Genomic DNA, 20,380 nt, shown 5'->3' on the forward strand with positions numbered 1-20,380 from the left:
CTGGCCCGGACCAATTTTGGATCGGTCCCTAATTATTGTTTGGATCGGGTTATTTCACAATGGGCAATGCTACAATAATTAGGGACGGCAATAAGTCGAGATTGAATACTTGACCTATTAGGATCCTGAAGACACATCCCTGTCCCGATCCCCGTCCCCATCGTTTAGTTATTGCCATATTAAAAAGTTAACCTTCACAGATCGAATACAATCTGAAATAGCATATGTATTTGTCATGATGAATATCAGATATGCATGTACTGAGCTAATCGTTCTTATGATTCAAAAATAAGAATAATTTGGTTCTTCTAAATTATATTTTACGTTCGACGCATATAATGTATATTTAATATCAAAAAAGGATACATCATGATAAAGCGGCATAATTATTGAATAATAAGTAATATGTTACAAAATATGTCGAAATTATATGTCATCTTGATTATCATTTTCAAGGCTTTAGGAGTGACAAAAACTTTGAATTTGCACCAGTTTCGATATCTTTATCAACAATCACTGAATTTTTGTTGTCGACACCATCAGACAGTTCATGGGCTTTAATCATATCACTCGTTAATCCCTTTGAATCATCATTCTCTTTGCTTTTGCCCCATATCACGGAGTAAAGTCCAAACACTATAACGACGGCTCCAATTAAACTACAATTTCAAAATAAAAGAACCCGAAATCAATTCACTTCATTAGCCTTATTTGCCGAGATAACTCAAAAAAATCACAGTGAAATTTAACATCATTTAGATAATTACCTTCCAAGGTGAACCTGCTCGGACAAAACAATGGCTCCCAAGACAGCAGTAATGATCATACTCAAAGGGCTAAATGCGGTCACGAACACCGGACCCCTTGCTTTGTTCACTACACTTTGCAGGTAGTATGCAATTCCAGAGCAAACAATGCCCTTTTTGTCATCAAAATAAATATTAATTTGCTGTAATCTTCTCTTTTTTTAAAAATAAAAATTAAAAAATCGCCAATTAACATGTCATTTAATTCAATTCATATTAACTTGCTGCCATCTTCTTCTAATTACTAATATGATATAGATAGTCCAGACAACTTGAAAGTTTGTCCAAAATAAGTCTCCGAACGTATTAATGTTATTGCATATTATGGAAATGATATTAAAAAAAAAATAAAAACAAACTCACAGCATATGCAGCAGCTAGAAGCCTTAAATCAAATCCAATAACCCAAGCACTCCTGTGTGGTTCCGTTATCGTGGCGACTATTCCACCTTCCACCGTCCCCATTAAACATATCAAAGATGTGAGAGATAGTTCTGCTGGGTATTCCTTCAATGTTTTATTCTGTACAAAAATTGGACTCGATTTTTTTCAATCTCAAGACTGATATTGACGCACTAAATTAATGATTCTTTAATAAAAAAAAAAACCCCACTTGCAAGATAAAGAACATAGACCAGCCCACTATACAAGACAACACCATGATAGTGCCTGCAATCCAATGCTGATCAGCGGAGACGGCGGCGGTTTTATGGTGGCTGCCGCCGTGAGAGTACCACAGAATATCGACAATGGGGCCTTTGTATAATGTCATTATCATTGCTCCCGCCACTGTCGCCAATGTACCGATCACTTTAGCCAAGCTGTACGTTTTTTTTAGATTGACTTTCTCCAACCTGAGGAATAGTACCAAAAAGTTTGCACTAAATTCATTTAGAAATTCATTTATATATAAAAAAAAAATATTACATGGATTTTGCCTATGATTTCCTGTTACCTTTGAAACAAATAGATTAAATCACTCGAGATGATTGATCCAAATTCCAACATGAAGCTAATTTCAAGAACACTAAATTGAGGGCTCTTTAATTTTATTTCAAAAAACAATAATTAAATAAACATGAAATGCTTCTGATCTGACGACCAATATTCGAGCATTGTGTAACCAAGATTAATCAATTTATATTAAAGTTAATGGAGAGATATTTGTACCTGAATATTACTGCCAATATGAAAGTGAAGGCAGGAAGAACATTAACAATGGCAGATGCAAATGTAGCAGACGTATACTGCATTCCCATATAATACAGGTTCTGGTCCAGCACCGGCCTATTAATTAATTATTTCAAAGGCTTAATAAAAAGTTTTAATTTAACTATTTTATATATTGCAAGAATATATTAATGGCAAGAACAATAAACGAAAAATTAAAGAATATATATGAAATTAAAGTACTCATGCATGTGTAACAAAGAATATATATTGTTGTTGTAAGCTTCGATAAGATAAAAACATTTGAGAAGTCGGAGGACATTACTCTAGGAAAGCAAGCACAGCTATCTTCAATAATATTGATTTTGTCAATTTAGGCCTTGTTTTTCTGCAAAAAATAAAAATAACATCACAATAAATATCATAATCACATACTACGAAAACAACTACCAACTAAAAATTAAAACCATAGCAGGACTTATTCTCTATGCGCATTTCTTGAAAGGTATGTATGTATACCTTTCAAGAAAATATGCGAATGGAGCAAAAACTAGGGTGGCAATTGCATGACGATAGACAACCAAGATCCAGTGACTAAATCCACCCTTCAAAGCAACAAGGGCGATGATGTACATTCCGGAGTAGCCAAATTGAAGCGAAACCATGGCCAGATAAGGCTTCAACTTGTGGAGAAAAGGCGAATTTAGGAGTCCCCATAGACTTTGGCAACCCATTTGATTTCTCTCTTTATTAAACTCTTCTTGATCAATAATCCTAATGCATGGAATACACAAGAATAAATGTTGTGCCTTTTTATACCCACAAAAGCAAAACATAAAGCACACCTTTGGATTCCCAAAATACAACGTCATATTCGTGAACCTGGAACCCATGATCGACTAGATAGACTGTGGTTGTGAATATCAATTATATTCTTACATTCATCTTTCCATTGCCTCGAAATATTAAACAAGTCGTTTACTCAATTAATTCGTGGTATGCTTCTTTAAATCTGCAATAAATTTTGAAAAATTTGCTTTTTGGTCGTTTACATTTGTTTTTTTTGCAATTTTAGTCGTTTATATTGTCAAATTTTAATTTTAGCTATTATTTTTGTTTTTTTACCAATTTTAATCTTCGTTGGATTTGACGCTAACGTGACACTAAGACACTGCTGATGCGACGTTGGCGTGTATAATGTTATATTAGCATTCTCGATAAAAAAATGACTAGAATTGTCGAAAATAAAAATATATATATAGGATTAAAAATGAAATTGCTAATATAGATGACCAAAATCGCAAAGTAAAAAAATAACTAGACCAGAAAAATAATTTTCTCATAACTTGCTAAAATATATATTTTATGCTTGTGATATCTGTTTTGAATCAGAACTCATGACCCGCACTGAAAAATTAGAAAACAATCAGCGCACTAATCTTTTAAATAGTACTTATACCATTTATTAAGCATTGACACTTTTAAAGATTTCTTCTACCCCTTGATATTGTCCACTACTCCACTAATCAGTCAAATTTATTGAAAGAACCAATTTTTAATTATTTAAATTAAACTGGAATTTAAATATTTTTGTGAATTATCATTCGAACTTAATAAATAATAATTAAAAATAATATTTTTTATATGAAATATAAATCAAAATATCAAACTAAATAACTGGTATATAAGGCCACATATACATACTATATAGCTGACCTATATTATCAATAATCTATACTACTTTACTAGATTTGGAATTGGGACAGGCTCAAAAACTAATTTTGATCACCAAAACGTACCAAAATTTTCAAAATATCCTCTCCATTTTCTAAAAAGAAAAACGAAATTTAATAAAATAAAACTCAAATGTGACATTCGATGAGAATAAATTATCACGCCTTATTTCATAGAAGTTATACATAAATTATTTATATTTTAAAATAGTTTTCGTCAACAAAATTAAAATACTGCTAAAGAACTCTTTGATTAAAAAAAAAAACACTGAAAGAAACCCAAAGATACCAGTCCATATCAACATGTATCATACGACGTCCAAAAAACGGTCTCCAATATCGTTATCTTTCTAAACAAAATTAATTTCTCCACTTTGATAGCTCCTTTTGTTAAAATTGTAGAGCTTTGATTCCTGGAAACTTGGCGCATTTGGTAATTTATGTTGTATTATTAGGAAGTTTATTGACCAACAAATCTTGTTAGGGTTTAGTGGTTAGTGATTGTAATGTAGGGCTATTGTTTCTTCATTGTGGATGATGAGTGGACACTTTTCTCAAAAATGGCATACATTGTGATCAAGTTGTTTTCTTAGAATCTCAACTTTTAAATTAATCAGTGCTTGTAATTAAGATGACCACTATATCATTGATGATGTAAATATGGTGATTTGGGAAACAATTATTCATACTCGAAACATGATAGTTTGATCTATCATACAATACGTACAAAAAATTTTGATACATGATAATTACAAACATTCAATTCCATTATAAATAATAACTTAAAATAATGTGTTTTTTATATATATAATTTTTGAGTTGGGATACAATACTGATTATCTATATTAAAAAACGATGAACGCTCGATCTTATGTGATGATATCTAAAATATAGCGAAATTTTCATTAAAAAATAGATACAACGTCCCTCACTTCCAGCCCTGTGATTTCAAAGTTGGGGTTAATTAGAACTATCTTTTCAATATAGTATTGAGAATAAAAGGTCTTTAAAATAAAAATAAAAAACGAATTGCAGGTCTCCTTGATTGACATTTTGATATGTGAGCAAAGTGCATCAAATGGAACAATTTATAGTATTAATATAAAATATTTTAATTTTGAGCATAACCGATTACTCCGAATCACATAATTTTTTATTAAAATTTATAAAATTCCACGGTTTGTGATCATTATTTCGTTTATCGAGTAGAACGATTTAAATTTTTCAATCAAATATAAATAAATATATTTGTTTTTTTACTCATAAATAAAGATATTTTGAATAAACACATGTGCATGTTCAAATCTGATTAAATTAAAGTAGTGTTTTATTATAAATTTTTTCTTTGCAAATTTGTAAAGAAAAAGTTCACAGTCCTTTTTTAAAAATAATTTATAAATATTATTTAAGACAAGACGAGATAATCGTGAGATGCCATTAAATGAAAAAGAAATCAGTGCTTATCGTGCTAAGATTCCAATGTCCAATTTTGGTGGATTCCACTTTACATATGGGAAGAAGTATATTATTTTATTCCATTTTATTTTTAAGTATAATTTTTTATAATAATTTTTTTTAAGTAGGAATTATATTGTAAAAATATAAAAGCTTAAATAAAGATGAAATAATATTTCAATAGTTTTAAAAATTTTAAAAAGTGGATATTATATGATAGTTATAGATAAACTACAAGTATACTGAAAACGGATTTTTATGATATTTTTAGTAAATAAAAATATGTAACTTTTGTGGAGACCATTATTTATTCTATAGACATCACATATGACAACGAATAAGAATCATTAGACAACAACTTATAGCAATACCCTATCGCAAAAATTTGTATGAGACGGTCTAACGGGTTGTATTTTGCTAGACGAATCTCTTATTTGGGTCATCCATGAAAAAGTATTACTTTTTATGCTAAGATTGTTACTTTTTATTGTGAATATCGGTATGGTTGACCTGTCTCACAGATAAAGATTCATGAGACCGTTTCATGAGAGACCTACTCGATTGATGTTACCTAAATATTTTTTGTTCATATTTCTGTAGCCATGCAAATCGCAAATCATATACCAACATACAAGAATATTCTATTTGATAAATTATTATTTTTAAAACATGTACATTGGTGATATCCCATGGATGAGCCCATCAAGATCCGGCCCAAACTCGTGGTCCATATCTAGGGCCCACAGGTGAAGGGCCCATGACAAGCCCAGGCATCCCCCTATAAATACCAGGTTTGAGAGTTCAGTTGAATTATTCACTATATTGTTTTCAGCAGCGCCCTTAGCTGCTCCCCATATATCCTCAGTCTTTGACTTGAGCGTCGGAGGGGCTACGCCAGGACACCCTCCTGGCCCCCTTCTAACGGTCTTATTCTTGATTTCAGGCTCAGGATAATCTTAAAACTCACGTCTGAACTAGTGACGCTCGTTGGGATCGGACCCGAAATTTCCCGTGAATATCATACATGAATCACTTGACGTGAAAACAACAACTTATTGATACTTTAACAAGACAGAGTTGTGTTTAACTTGGCAACCCCTTTTTTGTTCTCTCAATTAATCAGTGTCACGAAGATAAAGAGATTACATTGAGATAGTGAGATCGTATATGGAAATGGATTTGTATTCTATTGGAATGGAAACCGAGTTGGACTGAATATTATCCACATAAATCTATTTATTGTGTTAAAAAACCTTACTTCTATTCCAATTTTTCAATTTTGGCATGAATTGTAAAAGAGAATATTTACATTCATCTTCCATTCTATTAGATAAAAAAATGCTTCGCATATGCAAGCTTACTTTCTTTATGTCAAATCAAAATTTTACAATTTACATTATTTATCTTTTTTTAATAAATGAATTTTTTGAAAAAATATAATTTGTGATTTTCGTTATCAGATACATTATTTATACTTTTTGTGCTTAGTTATTAGAGCATACAAGAGTTTTTATTTTAAATTTTTTTTTATCAATTTGAATTAATTATTTTTATAAATTATTAATCGATATCCTCGTTCTTAACTCACCATAAATTTATTTTTTAGACCGACGAACATTCCAAATTAGAGGTTTGATCTTTTGGACATTAATTTTTGGTATCTATGTGAATACAACTGAAGTAACATTCATTTATTTGATTTACATCACCTCATCGATGCTGACAATAGATGTTCGTGAAATCAATTTTACTCGATTAGTCTACAACATTCCAAAATATAATATAAAAATATTATGTTCTATTTTTTTGACTGCTTGATTAACACTACGGTTTAGGTCTTCTTGCCTGGAATAGCATCCTACACGACTCTTCCATCCTAAGATAAAGTCGCATTTTGAACTTGCATCGGTTCCTTGACCCAACCCCATTTTGGAACAGGAAGCAGCAGGTAGAGGGGACTGAAACGAAAATGGCGAGTTGGATTCCCATTGGAAATGTGGCTGCCAGACCATTGCTATTCAAGAATTTGAGATTTGGGTTTAGTCCCACCGTCATTAATGCCCAAACGGTATTATTCACCGCATCAGCTTTGTCTGCTTCCTCCTCGGCGCCTAGAAAGCTCATACTCTACTCTAAGCCCGGATGCTGTTTGTGCGATGGCCTCAAAGAAAAGCTCGATGCTGCATTCTCTCTTTCCGGGCCACATTCTATCCATGATGTCCAGCTACAGGTTCGAATACATCTCCTAATTTCGTTTCACTCTCTGCTGAAGTCTGGATGCATATAATTCTAAATCGAAGGATTTGTTATGAAGTTCGAATCCTTCATGCAATTGCCCGATCGAAGAATTTTGAACTCTATTTTATGTGCAACTTTAGGACTAAATTGCTCCAGTTCAACTAGGCTGATATGTCCGCCTATGTATTTAGTATTTAAAATGCATTGCCTTTGAAACAATTTTCTAGTTCAAATTCCGATATTTCCCATAAATATGAAAAACTGCTTTGGGTTTTTGTAGATAAGGGATATCACGAGTAATCCCGAGTGGGAGAAGCTTTACCAGTATGAGATACCTGTGTTGGCCAGAATCCGAGAAGATGGCACCGAGGTTTGCAATTTTAATTTATCAATGTCAATTAATTCTTGAAGAAATGGTGCTTAGCTTATTTCAAATCTTTTACTGAAGTGATGTTATTTTACATTTTCATACGTTGAATAAATGTCCCCACTTGTTGTTAAATTATTTAGACATATACAAACATCAGATCCTGAGATAGCTAGCAAGAATGAGCTATATTAAGAAAAGACATCAGTTCATTTTATTCATGTGGTCTGTGAGAGGTAACCTTGATGGAGTGGGGTGGAAGCTTAAAATTAATTCTCATGTATGAAAAATTAATGAGATCAAAACGTGTTCGAATTTGTGAATCTATGCATGAATTTTCCTTAAGTTAGTTTAAAATATAATTCCTCTCCTCGACTGCTTTCGCAGTTTCGCCCATCTCGGATATGGAGATGTTGGATATTCATACAAGTTGTGTTCATTTTGTTCAATGAAGCTTGTTTAGGTTGTTTTCTAAATCTGAAAATCTCAGAGGCTCCGATATCTGTTGCAGGAGGTGCTTCCAAGATTGTCACCCCGCCTTGGAGTCGAACTTGTTCAAAAAAAGATAGCCGATGCATTTAGTTCATAGATGATTGAAGATGGTAGCTTACCTTGTAACTTGTTTATTTTTATTTAATATGAGAGTGACGGAGGAGCTTATTGCTATAAATTCATTTGTTATTTGCGTGCACACTTGATCATCAAAACATGTATTATTTAGACATCAAATCTGATTCAAAATATACTCTGTTACTGAAATCATCAAACATGTTTTACAGGTGAAAGTACAAATACTTTTAATGAAAGTTTCTCGATAAATTTTTTTATTCAAATTGTACATTTTTTTACCACTTGAGATGCGGACCACAAGTTAATCCCATAGGCCAAAAAAATATTCTTCAAAAATTGTTAAGCACTTCAGAGTACATTGCTATAAGGCGAAAAAAATGAGTAATTTTGGTGTCTCTAAATAAGCTTTTTCTTCTGGAAGTAGCGTGTCAGATACCACAATTGGAATATGGCAGCGATAATGCACAGGCCAAGGGCCATAATGCTATACCACACAACTCTAGCATTTGTTTTCTCGCTCACTTCTCTCATATCCGCTTCCCTGCAAAAAATAAAATAAATTTTTGGCCTGACATAACACGAAAACAAGTCATAAAATAATCGGTTAAATAATATTTCTTTCATGTAGACCATAGGTTCTCATTCCATCAAAATAGTTCATAAAAAATATATGGTTCCCCCTAGATTTCAGAAAATAATCAATCCATTAAAATACACATTGATTTTTAAATAAGCAACATCTTTATTATTGTACTTTTCCCAATTCGTCACCAACAACAAAAATACCAAACCGGCAAAGAAGCGATCGACTAGAAAGTTAGTAAATACCTTCATTGTGAGAAGAAAAAAATTTAAGATAGTTTTGAAACAAAACACTTGCAAGAAAAGGAAAAGACAAACTTGGCTGCATAACAAGGAAGGTAAAATTGGATGTGGCCTCGGAAATTACCTAGAAATCAGGTAATTTAAATTCTCGTGAATTGCTTGCACAATTCCTTCAAGCTTTGTCAACTCAAGCTCGAGACCCTACAAGCAGATTAAGTTTACAGCTCATGATTATACAACAAGATAACAACAAAATTTAAAGTGACAGAGAGATGGTCGAATAACAACAGATGAAAATTGCATGAACTTGCCTCAATTTTTTCTTTCCTTGCCACCGAATCCCAATCTTTTGCAGCAATCCCTGTTTTCCAGTCGATCCCTACCGTCACAATTTTGCCTCCATGATGATCACCATCCACAGTGAAACAGGCCATGTAGCTACCGGTTTCAGACGCTGTAAATGCGAATTGTCCAATCGAGGTTTTTTCCTGGTGATAAAGCTCGGTTCCATATGGCGAAGTAACCTAATAAAGATAATAAAGCGTCTAAATGAGCTTCCATTTTTTAAATCTATAATGTAGAGAAAGCGAATCAATCAAAAAAGCAAAAAAAAAAAAAAGTAGAAGAACCCAGATCTCTTGAAATTGTAAGGGTTTTGTTGGGTTCATAAAATACAACCAGATTTTGTATGAGGAAAGCTGCAGCTTTCTAACATATTGTTAAGACTTCAAACTGAATTGAACAAGAATTGGAAATTCAAGGCTGCCAGTTAGCTCCAGAAACTGAGAGAGAAAGATAAACCAACAACATTAACAACCAAATTGGGACAACTTATATATTTCTTTTATTATTTAACTATGCTATCTATAAGACTCGCCAAGACCATGAATTGGGCAGGTGCTTTGCAACGCATATCCTCGTACATGATTAAGCAGTGGTGGATCATGAATTTTGGAGACTTGGTTACATTTTAAGCATCATTGACATACATTTTAGAAAAAATAATTTGGTGAAATTTGAATACAAATTTATATGCTAGCTCCTGTGATCAAGTGCCTGAATATACACAACTTTAGAACAGATGGTAAGATTATGAGAACATCTTCAAACTAGTTAACTAATGCGATCGAGTGTCCAAATAAATTCAGCTCTTGATGATGAGATGGTAACACATTTACCAAGATACGTATAGATTCAGCAAAGCAACGGTTAAACGGAGACAAAGGAAGTCAATATTATATTTTTACAACCTCGAATTTGTGCTGATCCAATCAACTAGGACAAGAGGTCAGATCTGCTCGTACTTATATCAGTTAGTTACTAGAATTTGCCTAAAGTATCAAATAAACACCGAAATTTTTCTGGATCGAAAAGTTCTGCTGGGTCGGGGCAAGTTTATCAATCAACTAAACTGAAAAATTGAAGCCTCACCTTAACCGATACGGTGGGTGCGGCAGTAATATTCGAATCATCTTGTTCGCCGAAGAAAGAATGGTAATCACACAAAACGACGACTTTGCCGTGCAATTCCTCCGACACACACTTTGACCCCGAGCTCGGCAAGTTCAGCCATAAACCACGCGCCGCCGGGATCATCACCACCAGCAATATCGCCGCCTCCACCAACTTCATTTTGATAATTATTTAAATACGATATATTGAATTTACACGTAAAAACGCCAGTGTTTTTTACTGGATGGATGTCTGAGGAGTTCGACGGGTTTGAAGCTGATGGAACCAGAAACGCAACGCTTGACTTTTTTTGAGCGTGGAATGCACGCGTTGTAAGGCTAGGTGTCGAGTTTGACTACAGTGGTGGGCTTTTACAATTGAGGATTCCTGGCTCCACGAAGTCACAGGTCCTTTGAACCAATCAAAATTCGCCATGTCATTGACTGGAATTCCTAATTCGGACACGTGCTATTGTTTGGCACCTTCTGCGCACTTTTCTTTATTCATTTTTCTTTGGGCTCTGCCCACAGAAGCCCCGATGATAAATGGGCTCGTTTCAAATTATGAAATTTGGACCCAAAATTCTATCCTTTGTTTTTTTCCCTTCATTTTTAGCGGTGGCCTGTGTCAATTAGAATGTCCTGTCAAAAAATGCAAGATGTTTTGGGTCTCTTTAATGGAGACAGAAGCATAAGAAAGTTTCTTTCAAAGCAGATCCAATCTGATTTGACTTTAAATTAGTAACACTTAAATTTAATAAAAATAAAAGAAAAACAATTTTATAAGACATTAAATTCATTACATAGTATTGTCTCACCGAATGTTTTAATAAAGTTCTAAAATTAATTAGAATTATAAGTCATTAAATCATTCACACACACACATATATGCACATACACGTTTATCATTCGCATATTACATTCTTCTTTTGAAACAAGTGGTGCCTGCCTAAGTGACCTAAAAAACAGGCAGTCTCGGTCTGAATATATTAAACTCTACTTGTCCATGGAGTTGATGTTGTCGTGAAAAATCGAATTGAATATATCGCATTCTTCTGAGTTATTTCCGTCCGGCATGTATGTGTTGTTGCCTGAGTCTTCATGGTAAGACAAGCTCAGAGATTCAATGTTTCTTTCATCTTATCCTAAAACAAATTGAACATTTATGAAACCATCGATCACCAAATAACTTATTTGCCCTTTTTGACCTAACAAACCTAGTCCACGCACCATTAGCTGTATTGGCCTACTAATTAATGACAGTACAATGTCTTTTTTGCTTGCGCAAATCGATGCTAGCTGGGGTACGTACGGAAGGTCCTCCCCCAGAGTTCACACTTTATAAATAAATATTATTATTCTATAAACCTAATACGTTATACGAATCCAAAAGCTATTCCATAAATTTAATTTGATTATAAATGTAAATTATTTACGCGATGAATAAGAAAAATAGAAACGTGATCGTAATTCATATATAAGAAAAAATAATATAAAATACAACTCAAATTTATAATTTTTGAAGCTGGAAGGAGTCGACAACAGCTACACTGTCTCACGATCGGGATATTCATAATGATGTCATTCAATTTTTTCGTCAAATCAAATATGTCAATTCAATTGCAACTTAAAATCGCAAATCGTAATTTTTTCTTTTGGGTATATCATTTTTCATGTGTGAAATCAAAGCCAAATAGAAAGAGTCGTTATCATGTAATTTTCAATCGCTTTTATAAAAATCCTACATTTGATTTTTTTTTAAAAGTTAAATAATACCCCAAATGTTTTTCAAAAGTAATTAAGAAGCCGATTCAGGCATGCTTTAAGCCCATTGCCCATAAAATTAAACACATATATATAGTGACATACGTTTTCTAAATTTTTTAATTTCATTAACAAGGGATCTAAAAATAATTATATTTTTTTCACTTTCCTCTTAATATTTACTCTTGATCTACCTAAAAAAAATTAATTTTTTTTCTTCCAATCTCCATTTTCTATCTCGTCTCTGCATGCCTATATATTTTAAAAATTTATTATTTTATTATTATTCAATAAGATTAATTATTCTATAAATTTAAGTTTTTTAATAGTTTATTGATGGCGTTTCTGTTTCCCTTGATTTCCGAAAGATGGAAGAAAAACAACGAGAAACATGAAGTTATGAGATAACGCGTTCTTAGTCTCCATGCATGACAGAGCAGCACCAGCTGCTTTCTTCTCTAAATGTACATTAATTATTTTTTTATTTTAATATTTTCATTTTCTTAAATTAATGGAGTATTATACACCATCCTAACATATATATGGGATGAATTTTATTTTTTCGTTTTTTCCAAATATACAGTCAAAATTTCATTTTTAATATTATGTTTTCTACTCTTTTATCAATTTACCCATGTTTAATTTGCTTTTTTATTACTATTTTTTTCATTCGATTACTAAAATATTCATTCAATAATGGAGGCACACTCCTCCCAAGCTTCTCGCAAACTCCAGGAAGCTGCATATGACAGAATTAATTGATTAGAATACTTCACTTGTGAGACGGTCTCACGAATCTTTATCTGTGAGACGGGTCAACCCTGCCGATATTCACAATTAAAAAGTAATACTCTTAGATAAAAAGTAATACTTTTCCATGGATGACCCAAATAAGAGATCTGTCTCACAAAATACGATCCGTGACACCGTTTCACACAAGTTTTTGTTATATACATAATGCTTCCTAAAATTTAATTATTTTTTTTGTAAAATGTTGATGGACAATTGACTCTTTACTTTATTATATATATTCGAATATTATATTTTACGAAATTATATATACATGTAATAGGAGTTAATTTTTAATTTGCGAGTATGGACTCGTAGGACTTTATGCAACCCATTAATTATAGTGGAAAATGATTATTATAAATAATTAGTCTAAGATACGGTAGGTTAAATCTATAATTAATTCTAAGCTACCCCATGTGACCAAATGACTTTGTTGCCTAAAGAGAGGCAACCTAAATTTCAAATTTTTACTGTGCGAACAAATTTATTATTCTTTCTTTATTTTTTTTAAAATTCTTCTTCCCAATTTATTTCTAGAGGAACTCATGGTTTGAGTCTAGTTCAATGTAGAAAATTAATGGTTCATTAATGGGCAAAATTTTGATTAATGTTTCCTTTGAAATTTTGGACATCTCTCTGCTGTATTCAACATGTTACTCATGCAATCGTACAATAAATACGTGATTTTCTCTTTTCANAAATATTCTTGAGATGCTTCTACTTATTTACTTCCATTGATTTTTTCTAAGTGTGCTAACTTAACAACTACTGCCATTGCTGCAAATAAATTTGAACAAGTCTTCTCAAAAGACTTTCTCTACCGCGGCGAACAAGAGAAGCGATGTATCGAATGAATGAATGAATGATATAGGTACCTCAACTTTAATTAAATTGTAAGGTTTTCCAAATATTTTCCTTAGCACGTAAATTTCATCTCACTTACATTTTAGTACAAATAGTTTTTAGAATTTATTTTCTTAATTCCAATTCATAAGAGTTTAGTTAAAATATAAAATCGTGTGTGTGTGAATGTCAAAATAAAAATGGTGAACATTAAATTAAAGTTAAAAATAAAATGTATATATAATTAAATGCTAATTTATTTATTCAAAAATTCGAAGTTAAATTAATATGTGGACTGGGAATACATCTTAATTAACGTTTTGGGTTGTTTGTATTAAAAATTGTGGAATCAGTTTTCCTACTAATTATGTTGATTAATAGATCGGCCCTTCTTGGAAAGACCCCTGAAACTTTTTCTATCTTTGTTAAAATATTTTCAATTACCTAAAAAGTGGAATGATTTACCAATGGAGGGCAGAAAAGTCATTGTCGTGTGAAGTAAGAAACATCTGATTCTCAGCATAAATTACTGGAAAATCTCTGTCAACCAACATTGCATGTTATTTCATATTTTGACATTACTATTCTTTGACAATGGGATATTCCTATTTTCGATTACATATTTCAAACAGTTTAGTTTTATATCCTATATAGAATAAATATATTGTTTTAAAAATTTCACTTTATATAATAATAATTAATTATTAGCTGAAGAAAAATCTTGTATTCAGAAAACTGACCTATAAATATCAGATATCCCTTGTCATTCAAAATCACTTCCCATTTGCATTTCCCTTTTCTCAAAAAATAAGGTTTTTGAATACTCCCAAGAATGGTGAAGACAAAAAACAAGATCCCATCGACAAACAATACACCAAAATCTCAACGCAAGAACAAGTACAAAGGAGTGAGAATGAGGAGTTGGGGCTCATTTGTGTCTGAGATAAGGGCACCAAATCAGAAGACAAGAATCTGGTTAGGTTCTTATTCTACACCAGAGGCAGCCGCTAGAGCTTATGATGCTGCACTTTTATGCCTAAAGGGCTCCTCAGCCAATCTGAATTTCCCACTTTCAAAAGCTTACCAACAAAATATTAACCCTGAAAACGTAATCATGTCGCCCAAATCCATCCAACGAGTCGCAGCAGCAGCCGCGGCGGCGAACAACATGGTTCTTGGAAACCCGAATAATCCGAGCCCTAGTTCTTCTAAGTTCATAGCGAAACCACCAACAGCATCACCCAACGCCATATTCTTAGAAACCCCAAAAAATCTAAACCTTTCGTCTAACACTACTATGACTGCTACTACTACTTTATCGTCGTTTGATTCGAGTTCATCAACGTCTCTTTCATCTTCCCCTAATTATTGTGAGCTTCAAATTATTGATGAAGATGATCATATTCCATTGGATGCTTCACATGTTCGTGACTACATGGCCATGGCCTCGTGGTACAACTTTGATTCTCCAAAGTACAATGACATGATAAATGGGGTACAGTTCTTTGATCCTTTGATGGCAGAAGATACTTACGAGGATACCGATATCTGTTTATGGAGCTATATGTGATCAAGAAATATTCAAGTTAATTCATTTCCATTAATTATAAATATTATATATATCATAATAATATTATTTATTTTTCAGTTGTCTTCAATTTATTTCTTGACGACACAACTGACAATAGTGACAATAAAATATGTTTTTTTTTGCAATTATTTTATAGTAAAATTCGAGGGTTTCAAATGAGGGAAACATACATTTTTGCCTAGCTACCATGTGAATTACTCCCGTTGTTATGTACGTGTATCATTTACGTCGAAATGCATTTATTCTAATATTCTAATATGTTTGTTGTTAATTACATCTTTGCATATCAACTGTGAACAGTCATGTATATTAGTATATTTGTTTTGTAAAAACCAAAAAAAAAGTATATTTGTTTTGCATTATCCGAAAATATATTTACCTTTTCCCTTTCGATTATTCTCACCTCATACGTAGTTCGATTCAGATTTGGTATAATTGCGGAACGTGATGAAATATCGATTGAATATCGTTAAATATCCATCGTCTCAAATCATTCTTAGGAGATTAACTCGTTAAATAATTTGTACAATCCATTTAGCAGATGAAAACAGATAAAAAAAACCAGCAACCATTAATTTACAATCAAGTTTTGGTAAAATAACATGCATTTTAAAATATTCAGCTGCAAAAATTTTAGTAACTAAAGACTTCCTTATCTTGTTTGGGCTTGGTTAGCATCACTTTGAGAGATCTTCCAAGTATTACACCATGCTTGAGTTTGCTTAATTAGCAAATATTTAATTATTTGTTAGTCATTAAAAAAAAAAAAAAAAGAGGGAGGCGATATTCGGTTTCATTTCTATTATATGGAAAAAAATATATTAGGAAAATTGTTTTCAAAAAAGATTCTGGGAGATAAAAGTGCGCCCTTGATATTAAATTTTTCATTGTGTGACAGATTATGTGATATTTTCTTTGATAAATATTAGTGTCTGATGTTTTACATATTTTGAAATTTTAACATATAATTTACACGATTAAAAAATATTATATATTAAAAAAAATAGAATTGTTGAAAACTTTGATGTAAACATAAATATTATTTGTAAAAACTGAAATGCGACCTCTGCGTCGAGGTTTTGCTGCATTGTACTTGGTCTTTTCAGAACAAAAATTGCGGGGCATGCTCACGAGTTGCGGATATTATATTAAATGCTAGGATAATTTTTTCCAAAAGAATATAAGAAAAAAATTGAGATGCACGCAATTTATTATAGGGCCTACACAAGTTTTGGCCCATCAATTCAATGAACGTGGCTCTATGCACCGGTGTATTATATTCAAATTTGTATACTCGTTTTTTTTTTTCAGTATATAAATTGTGTATAATTATTTTTATAATACAAAAATTCCACTCAAATTAGACTCCTCATCAATATGTTACCTTATTTTGAATCACTAGACATTCTTTTTACATGTGCATATTTTTGTCATAGTAGGTCTTTTGTGCGACGAATCAATACGGTTCATATTTGTAGAATATAATAATTTTAACATAAAAATTAAGAATTTTTCATGATTAGGTCGGTTTGAAGATCCCTCTCATAAAATTGACTTGTTAGACAGTCTCATTAGAATTTATGTGTTTTTTCTAAGTTTGTTTTAAACCAACTCCGTCAATGTAACATTTATAATAGAACGTAATAATTGTAATTGAACAATACCTAATGTGGTATAGTGAAAATAAACTTATGCCAGTTAAATAAGATTAATCTAGGTTAAAATATTTTGGTAGTGTTTGTTGGAACTTATTTTAAGTGCTTCTTAGTTTCTGCGTGTAATTTTTAAACATTTCGTTGACAAAAATTTAAAAACACTTAAAATAAACTTTTATAAACACTCCCTTAAAAGCTTATGAGTTATTCGTGCAATTATTGAAAACAGCTTTTCGAATAAAAAAAACTTATTTGCAAAATATATATCGGCTTGAGTAAATCTGTAGTAACTGATATTCAATCACTTTTAGGATTTGGTTGGAACAACGATTTGACTGGTTTAATGTTTATGGGTGCTGCAGTCAAAAATATAAATTTTGCTTGATTTTATGAATGGGCCCAGCCAATTTATGTTGTTGGGCTTTCTTATGAAGAAATTGCCCAAATATTGTCTGGACAAAGCCCAAGTTTATGCCCCATTCCATGCGGATATATGGTAACAAAAGGTTCGACTCAAATCCTTATACAAAAACACGACATGAAAGTACAATAACATAATGAAAAATATTTGGTCAATGATGTAGCTAGTATGGCATAATCAGAAGATGTATGGTAAACTCTACTCAATAACTGCCCTAAATCCCCTTTAAAATTTAGGTCATTTACATTGTATATATACACAACTAGCTAGGGTGGCTGCTTTGAACAAGCACCGCTTTCAAATTTTTTTGATAATTAAAGTTTAAAAATAGCTGTATTATCATTATATTTCGATTTATCTGTATCAAAATAGCTGTATTATCGTTATATTTCGATTTATCTGTATCATCTCACCAGCTAAATAGTATTTTAATATAGATTAAATTCCAAACATATAACTTATCTGAGTGATTTATCAATTGATACTAAATATAACAAACAAAGTGTATTCGAATTAAATTTAATTTGTTGATCATATGTAAATGATTTACTGTAATTTGATGTAATGAAACTCATATTTAAAACAAAATAATACATAAAATAAAATATCTATATTATCGAGGGTAAAAAAAAATGATATCGTGATTTGCTTCACAGGATCCATCAAATAGGTGACCACACAAGCTATGTAGAAAGTCAAAGCAGTTATTCAAAAGAACATTATTGTAAAGACTAAAATCATTGTGCGACCATTTATTTATTTATTTATTATTATTATTAATTAATAACGCTCCATTAGATAGACAATGGCAACCAAGTCAATGAATTAGACTGATTTAGGTGACCTACTATGCTCATAAAAATTAACACCCTATCTTTAATTACACAGGAGGATTATATATTTAATGATATCGTACTTTTATCAAAAGTTATAAATTTTTATAATTGTATAACTTAAATATTTTAAATTATATAATAGTTCAAATATTATACTTTCCTTCGTTCTTCTACTTTTAGTAAGGACGATTTTGGTTTCTAACCGTTATTATTGTATTTTTTAACTAAGTACAACCATTTAAGCACAAAGTTTGCTAGCTAGTGCGTTTCTTGTGATGGTTTGACTTGTGTTTGATATCCACATCAAATTCAAAATGTCAAAATGGTATGTATTTGATATCCGCTTGAATTTTAAAAAAAATTTATATAGAAAAAAACATGAATTTCAAAATTTCATAATCCGATGAAGTTTATTCTAAAGAAACTCGATCGATTCATGTCTATAAATTATTGCTGTTTGATTTTTATTAAAAAATTTATTTCAATAAATAAAATAACAAAATATAAACTATGGAGCCAAAACTTTCAAAATAAATTACCAAACCACTTAATTCATGGCTGTTAATTGAAAAGTAAGAAAATGTCATCGTCATTTTGGACCTATTCAAAAATTTAGTACAGCAATTTCAAAGCAATGTTGATGCTCCCATGAAATAAATATGTAATTGTAATAATATTCTTTCAACATTATATGAACAATATTATGTTTCGTGATGTTGCCTGGACAGCATATTTCATATTCGATAACCAATATTATTCAATCCATCGCATTAATTTTGTCTTCCCCAATCAATCATGTATACAAATTTAAAAGATTTCAAGAGTTGAATCTCAGTGTCTGACATAGATTAATTTAAAAAAATATTAATTTTTATATCAAAAATATTATTTTTCACCGTAGATATGAAAGAGATCAATACATCTCATGTATAGATATCTATGAAACTGTACATACATATGTATCTATACATATAAATACATACATATATATATACATATGTATCTATACATATAAATACATACATATATATNTAAAGCGATTACATATTTTTTTTACTTAAACTCATTCTTACGTCTAGGGACGGCAATGGGCCGGGACGGGGATGGAGGCGAGTTTGCCATCCTCATCCATATTCCCATCCTCGAATTCCATCCCCGCCCCAATCCCCGTATTTTTGGCTCGGGAAATCCCCAAACCTGAAACATCAGGGATCAACTTCTCATCTGCGTCTCATCCACATTTCAAAAATATTAATATGACAAGACGATGACGGATTANAGATGTGAATAGTAATCTCATACCCGTCCCGAACTACATCGAAGATTTAAAAAAAATCCTCCAACTTGAACCTAAACCCGAAAAAATTGGGGATGTCCGTCTCCGTTTCGAGTTTTTCACGTGGGCCCCAAACTCGTATGGAAAATTGGCATCCTTACTTACGTCTAATTCTCACCATGGCCTTGGTGTCTATATAAAGAAATAAATAACTAGTTATCTTTAAAGATATAGTAGATTAGAGATTCGGGAAATCTTACAAAATCCCAGAAATATAAAATAGAAAGCACCCCTACCCTAGGGATAATGGGAGTTTCAGTATTCGGAGCCCCCACAGGAAAAAGAAACAAAAATTATGAACTAATTTTGCCACTGCAATCTGTATAATTTATATGCTACACTGTATCCTTTGCTGGATCTGAATGATCAACTTTTCTCGGTTAACTTATTAGGTAAGTCGGCATTTAAATAAGTTCAAAACATTGATTATTTAGAGTGAATTTTTAATTATAATCGTGATACCTACCACATCCAATGCTAATAATTTGAAAATCAACCAATTTATGCTATGAAATTTGGAGATAATT

General features: G+C 31.7%; 4 protein-coding genes across 4 annotated transcripts; 2 read left to right on the plus strand and 2 right to left on the minus strand.

Annotated features, from left to right (window-relative positions):
* Window positions 1-370: 370 nt before the first annotated feature.
* LOC140989754 (WAT1-related protein At1g21890-like) lies at window positions 371-2,843 on the minus strand. Its single transcript, XM_073459138.1, has 8 exons — window positions 2,822-2,843; window positions 2,496-2,750; window positions 2,302-2,364; window positions 1,977-2,093; window positions 1,420-1,660; window positions 1,170-1,328; window positions 768-919; window positions 371-659 (listed from the first exon to the last, which is right to left on the minus strand). Exons 2-8 carry the CDS (start codon window positions 2,708-2,710, stop codon window positions 452-454), a joined length of 1,155 nt encoding a protein of 384 aa, XP_073315239.1. The 5' UTR covers window positions 2,711-2,750; window positions 2,822-2,843; the 3' UTR covers window positions 371-451.
* Window positions 2,844-7,036: 4,193 nt separating this feature from the next.
* Window positions 7,037-8,458, plus strand: LOC140989756 (uncharacterized). The gene is made up of 3 exons (XM_073459140.1): window positions 7,037-7,394; window positions 7,683-7,772; window positions 8,281-8,458. Exons 1-3 carry the CDS (start codon window positions 7,134-7,136, stop codon window positions 8,356-8,358), a joined length of 429 nt encoding a protein of 142 aa, XP_073315241.1. The 5' UTR covers window positions 7,037-7,133; the 3' UTR covers window positions 8,359-8,458.
* A 204-nt stretch (window positions 8,459-8,662) lies between these two features.
* On the minus strand, window positions 8,663-10,956 carry LOC140989755 (transmembrane emp24 domain-containing protein p24delta4-like). Its single transcript, XM_073459139.1, has 4 exons — window positions 10,596-10,956; window positions 9,476-9,688; window positions 9,289-9,365; window positions 8,663-8,880 (listed from the first exon to the last, which is right to left on the minus strand). The coding sequence occupies exons 1-4, from the start codon at window positions 10,794-10,796 to the stop codon at window positions 8,736-8,738; spliced, it is 636 nt and encodes a 211-aa protein (XP_073315240.1). The 5' UTR covers window positions 10,797-10,956; the 3' UTR covers window positions 8,663-8,735.
* Window positions 10,957-14,804: 3,848 nt separating this feature from the next.
* LOC140990750 (uncharacterized) lies at window positions 14,805-15,719 on the plus strand. Its single transcript, XM_073460592.1, has one exon. It carries the CDS (start codon window positions 14,847-14,849, stop codon window positions 15,582-15,584), a length of 738 nt encoding a protein of 245 aa, XP_073316693.1. The 5' UTR covers window positions 14,805-14,846; the 3' UTR covers window positions 15,585-15,719.
* The last annotated feature ends 4,661 nt before the right edge of the window (window positions 15,720-20,380 follow it).

This window comes from Primulina huaijiensis, chromosome 12, assembly GCF_012295235.1.
Source record: "Primulina huaijiensis isolate GDHJ02 chromosome 12, ASM1229523v2, whole genome shotgun sequence".
Taxonomy (NCBI): domain Eukaryota; kingdom Viridiplantae; phylum Streptophyta; class Magnoliopsida; order Lamiales; family Gesneriaceae; genus Primulina; species Primulina huaijiensis.

Coding starts and splice junctions, on each gene's coding strand:
- LOC140990750 (XM_073460592.1), top strand. CDS start 14,847: ATGGTGAAGACAAAAAACAAGATCCCATCGACAAACAATACACCAAAA.
- LOC140989756 (XM_073459140.1), top strand. CDS start 7,134: ATGGCGAGTTGGATTCCCATTGGAAATGTGGCTGCCAGACCATTGCTA. Junction 7,395..7,682: donor TCCATGATGTCCAGCTACAG/GTTCGAATACAT, acceptor GGGTTTTTGTAG/ATAAGGGATATCACGAGTAA. Junction 7,773..8,280: donor TCCGAGAAGATGGCACCGAG/GTTTGCAATTTT, acceptor TATCTGTTGCAG/GAGGTGCTTCCAAGATTGTC.
- LOC140989755 (XM_073459139.1), bottom strand. CDS start 10,796: ATGAAGTTGGTGGAGGCGGCGATATTGCTGGTGGTGATGATCCCGGCG. Junction 9,366..9,475: donor CAAGGAAAGAAAAAATTGAG/GCAAGTTCATGC, acceptor ATCTGCTTGTAG/GGTCTCGAGCTTGAGTTGAC. Junction 8,881..9,288: donor TTAAATTACCTGATTTCTAG/GTAATTTCCGAG, acceptor TATTTTTTGCAG/GGAAGCGGATATGAGAGAAG.
- LOC140989754 (XM_073459138.1), bottom strand. CDS start 2,710: ATGGGTTGCCAAAGTCTATGGGGACTCCTAAATTCGCCTTTTCTCCAC. Junction 2,094..2,301: donor GCTGTGCTTGCTTTCCTAGA/GTAATGTCCTCC, acceptor ATTAATTAATAG/GCCGGTGCTGGACCAGAACC. Junction 920..1,169: donor TTCTAGCTGCTGCATATGCT/GTGAGTTTGTTT, acceptor GATGACAAAAAG/GGCATTGTTTGCTCTGGAAT.